General features: G+C 67.9%; 1 protein-coding gene across 1 annotated transcript in view; it reads right to left on the minus strand.

Annotated features, from left to right (window-relative positions):
• Window positions 1-4,633, minus strand: part of PRDM12 (PR/SET domain 12) — an 18,590-nt gene that overhangs the window by 13,121 nt on the left and 836 nt on the right. The window contains 1 exon segment of the mRNA XM_006109769.1: window positions 1,753-1,913. Within this exon segment, the coding sequence (XP_006109831.1) occupies window positions 1,753-1,913 (161 nt within the window).

Below are 4,633 nucleotides of genomic sequence, written 5' to 3' on the forward strand. Positions count from 1 at the left end.
CAGGGGCAGAAAGGAGAAGACAGGAGGAGCCCGGGGAAGAAGGAAGGCTTCCAGAAGGGAGGCGAGGGGGGTGGGCGGGGGAGGAAGGGGGACGAGGGGGGAGCAGGAAGGGAGAAGAAAGGGGAGAATGGGGAAAGCAGCGGAGGATGGCAAGAAGGCGGCGCGGAAGGGCGAAGCGAAGGCGGGCCGGGTGCGGGTGGGTGCGGGTGGGAGGCGGGTGGCTGTAGAGAATCGCGGCGGCCAGCGGCTCTCGGACGTGCGCTTGCCTCGCGCACACGGGCCCGGTCGGTCTTCGCCTTGGCAAAGCCTCGGCGCCTTTATAAGATTCTCAGTGACCCTCCTAATTGGTTATTAATGACGCCCTGACGTCGGAGGACAGACTTGTTGGACCCGGCCGGCTCGAGGAGCCTTCGCCACCACAGCTCCCCATTCGCTCCTCCCGCCCCTCCCCAGCCCTTCCTCCCCCGCCCTCCTCTTCCTCCTCCTCTCCCCTTGGGAAGCCGGGCTGGGAGGGAGGCTCCGCTTGCCTCCAAGAGAGGAGGGGATGGAGCTGGGGAGGGGGCTCAGCGAAGTTCAGTTTGCTTGGACCCCAGAGACTCTACTGGGCGGGAGGAGACGCTGGCCTCGGGCAGGGCCGGGCTCACCCATTGTCCCAGGCCCGGACAGGTCCCAAGCTCCTGGGCCCGACCTAGGGCTCCGGGCACCACGTCCTGGACTGTGTAGTCGCCCCAGAACCCGCAGGCCCAGCGCGCAGATGGATCTGCCTGAGCGCTTCGCTTCGCTTCAAACGGGCGCTCCGATCCCTCTGCTTGCTGCTCACAGTCGGTGTGAAACCATCCCTGGGCGAAGAGGGCTGCTTGACCGGCTGCAGGCGCGGTCCGGGCTGGGCCGTGACTGACACGGATGGGCTCCGGGCGACGGGCTCCTGGCCGGGGGGCTAGGTCCGGAGGGGCAGACCGAAATCCGCACTAGCCACGGGTGGCTCGGGAAAGGCTTTCCAGCCGGATACAGGGGAGATGCGGGTGGAAAGGGTTTCCCGACCGCACTGAGTGGGAGCAGCCGTGCCCAGAGCGATGTCTTCTGAAACGGCAGGCAGTCCCTGGCCAGGCCCCGAGGGCTCGGGGCTCCATACTCAGGCCTCCTGGCTCCTCCGCTCAGTTGTGATCTTGGGAAACCGGTTGCCTTCCCGAACTCCTTCCTTCTTGCCTTCTACCTCTCTTTCTCCTGCAACCTCCATCTTCTCCCCTTTCCTCCCTCCTCCTCTGCCCCCACCCCGCCAGGAGACTCTCTGCTCCGAGGCTCCCAGGCACCTGAGTGCCAGCGCAGCCTCTCTCTTGGCCTCTCTCCGGGACGGGAGCTGCTGAGCCCACAGCCAAGGCGGGAAGGCCACAGCTTCCTACAGGCTCTGCTGACTCCGGGGGCTAGTTTCAGGTCCCCAACTCCAGTGCCAGACAAGGGAGGGAGGCATGGGGACACCTCCCCCAACCTGCATAGCTCCTCGGCGCCTTTCCCCACCCACATTATGTCAGATTCCGTTAACAGCATCGGGCTAGCTGGAGGAAGCCGACTCCCCAGGCTTCTCCGCAGGGTGGGAACTCGGTGGAGAGGCAGGGGGACAGGCCTTCCCACCAGGCGTGGTTGTCCTCAGGCCCCTTGGCAAAGAGCCCCCTCCACCATGGGGTCCGGCCTTTACTAAGCCATCCTCACACCTGGCAGCCCTGGATCCCCGGCCTCTGCATGCTAGGTTCTGGCCAGTGATCTCCGACATCCCGGGTCGCATCCGGGGGTAGGCTAGGACGTGGGCAAACCTCCGGCTTTCAGACCCGGGGTCCAGAGCCGGCCAGAGGCTGATGCCTGGGAGGTTGCACCGGGCAGAAGGCGCGACCTTCGGGCCTAGCCAGCAGAGGGCAGCGCTGCGGAGGAGAGAGCGCAGCCCCCGAGTCAGGGTCCCTTCTAGACGCCTCCAGCGAGTCACAGTGGCTCTGGCTTGAGCCGAGGGCGCTGGCACGGGAGTCTCACCGGCGCCAAGGACTTGGCTTCTGCGAAGACTTGGTAGAGGAGGCAATGCGCCCGAGGAGGAGGAGACTACATCGGGGAGTGCCGCCAGGGGCCACGAGCGCAGCTCCCAAGCCCCGCAGCCACCCTCAGCGCCTCGGGGAGACCCAGGCGATGAGGACCCGGCCCTTCTCCGCTCTGGGCGACAGTGGCCCCGTGCGTGCAGTTGTTTGGGCTGCACTTTGTGAACGGAGGTTTCTTTCGCCTTGTCTGTCTTTGGGTCAGGTGACTCCTGCAAGCCCTGAGGATTTTGCCAATTCCAGACCACACCCCGCTAAGGAAAGTCCTCTGGCGGGCAACATTTGGGTCCTAACCCCACCTAGGGGTCAGAAGGTGAAAGGATCGCGGGCTCCGACCGCCAGGGAGCCCTATTCCTTTTGCGGAGACCCACAAATCCAGGGAGCGGTGTTGGGGGTTGGGTGGACGCGGCGCCCAGAATAGCCATCCAGCTCGTGCGCCGCCCGCTAGCCCCACGGGTCTCCACTGGGAGCTCACATTCTGTGCTTCTGGTCTGGCCGCAGACCCACCTGGGTCGGCTCCAGGAGGGAGTCCTATAGGAAGCGCCCCAGTCTCAGGGCCCCTTGAAACTGGGGAGCCAAGAAGCTTGCGTTTTCACCTCCCCTGGCTGAGACTGCGAGGGCGAACACTGCACCTTCAGGGGGTTCTCCGCGGTCGAACCCTGCCGTTTTCCACGGAGGCCAGTGTGCGGGCACGAAAGCCCCCTCCGCTAGCCCGGGCCGGCCAGAGCTCGCAGGCCCGCCCCGCCCCCCGCGCCCCCGCGGGCCGCTGCTCCGCGATCTCTTTAATATTCATGGGCGTTAATAGAGAGGCCCCCAGTATATCGGTCCTTTGTGGGCAGCTCGTAGGGCTTGAATAGGCTCCGGCCCCCTTTCTTCGGTGCCGTTTCCCGAGGGGCCGGGCCAGGAGTGAATGGCCCCGCTTCCCGCCCCGCGCCCCCACCCCCTTGCAGAGAGAACATCTTTATCCCCGCAGCCGCCGCCCGGGCCCCCATTCACGCGGCCCGGGCTCCGGGCAGAACGAATCAATCGGCCGCGGCTCTTCGGGAGGTCATCCTCATGGCCGGTCTCTCCCTTCTCGCCGAGCCCACGGGAGTGGAGGGAGGCTGAGGCAGGCTGACGGGCCTAGGGATTAGGGGGCACGGGCTGGGTCGCTGGGCAGCACCGGGCGCGGTGTGCCGGCCCGGGCAGGGAGAGGAACTCGGGGTCCCGCGCCACGGGGGCCGGCTGATTTCTACCTGTTGCCCCGACAGGGAGGAGCGCGGAGAGAACCAGGGCCGCGCCTAAGCCCGAGCGCCGTCCTGCCCCCCCGCCTCCAGGCAGCGGTGCGCGCCCCTTCGGCTGAGGGGCCGAACCCCAGAGGCCTGGCGCACGGAGCGAGGGGCTCCCAGGCCCCGCGGCCAGACCCGCAGGGCACTTCCGTTCCCGCCTGTGCGCCCAGGTCTGGGTCGCGCTGCAGTGGGGTGTCTGGAGGGCACCCTGGCGGAGGGGGTGCGCGTCGGTCAGGCCCGGCCGAGGCGCACAGGTCCCCGCTCCTCCGCCCCGCCGGCCCTGCGAGGCGCAGAAAGGAGCCCATTGTCCGCGGGGAAACACATTTTTGGGGGCCGAGTGAAAGCCCGTCTTTCTTTTGAACTTTAGAAGAGGCTTCTGCCCTCGCCCTCGGAGGGAGAGATTTGTCCCCCCCGCACCGGCCCGCTCGCCGCCTCCTCCCGAAACATCTGCCGGGGAAAATCCACCCTGGAGGGCAGATCGCGCTCGCTCTAAGCCCCGCGAACTCATTAAAAAGATATTAGCGGTGGGGGCGGCTCCCGCGCGGGCATCGATCGGCCGGAATGAGCCCGAGGGGGAAAAGGCGAAGAATGTGGATGCACCGCGCCCCGACCCCCGACCCTGGTCCCCACCGCTGCGCCCCAGCCTTGCGGCGGGAGTGGGGCCCTGCGCCGTCCTTTCGTCCCGTCGTCCGGCTGCTTGGGGCTCCCCAGCCCCTTCCCGGTCCTCCCCTCTCCCTGGGCGCCCCCTCCTCTCCTCGCCCGCCGGCGGCCCAGTCTCCCCTCTCCTTCCTCCTCGGCGCGCTGGCCGCACCGTCGCGCTCTCCACTTTGGCGTCTCTCCTTGTTCCTGCTTCTCACCCTCCTTCCCCGGAGCCCTCCTCGCCGGCCGCCCCGCGCGGGCTGTCTCCTCCCCCTCCCCCCAGATACCTGGTCCCGTTTCCCTCGCCGCCCGGGGCTCGGTCTCTCCCGGTCCCCGTCCCCGGCCCTGGGCCCGGAGAGGTTTCTTCCCCGCCCGGGTCCGGTGTGCTCTCCCCTGGCCCCGTCCCCGCAGGCCGGTTCCTGGGGCGTCAGGGCGCCCCTCAGAGGGCTCGTACAAAGCCTCGACGGGCTGCCCCCGTGCCGGTGGGTGCGGGGCCGCCACAACGTCGGGGCCCCCCACCAACCGCTTTTCAAATGGGACGCGACCTTGGCACCCGTGTACAGGGAACAGCCCCCGAGGCAACCCGTGAAACAGGGAAAAAGGCGCCCCCCCCCCCTCCCCCCAAGAAGCCCCTCCGAAGGCCCCAGAAAA

This window comes from Myotis lucifugus, unplaced genomic scaffold (genome assembly GCF_000147115.1).
Source record: "Myotis lucifugus unplaced genomic scaffold, Myoluc2.0 scaffold_713, whole genome shotgun sequence".
NCBI lineage: Eukaryota > Metazoa > Chordata > Mammalia > Chiroptera > Vespertilionidae > Myotis > Myotis lucifugus.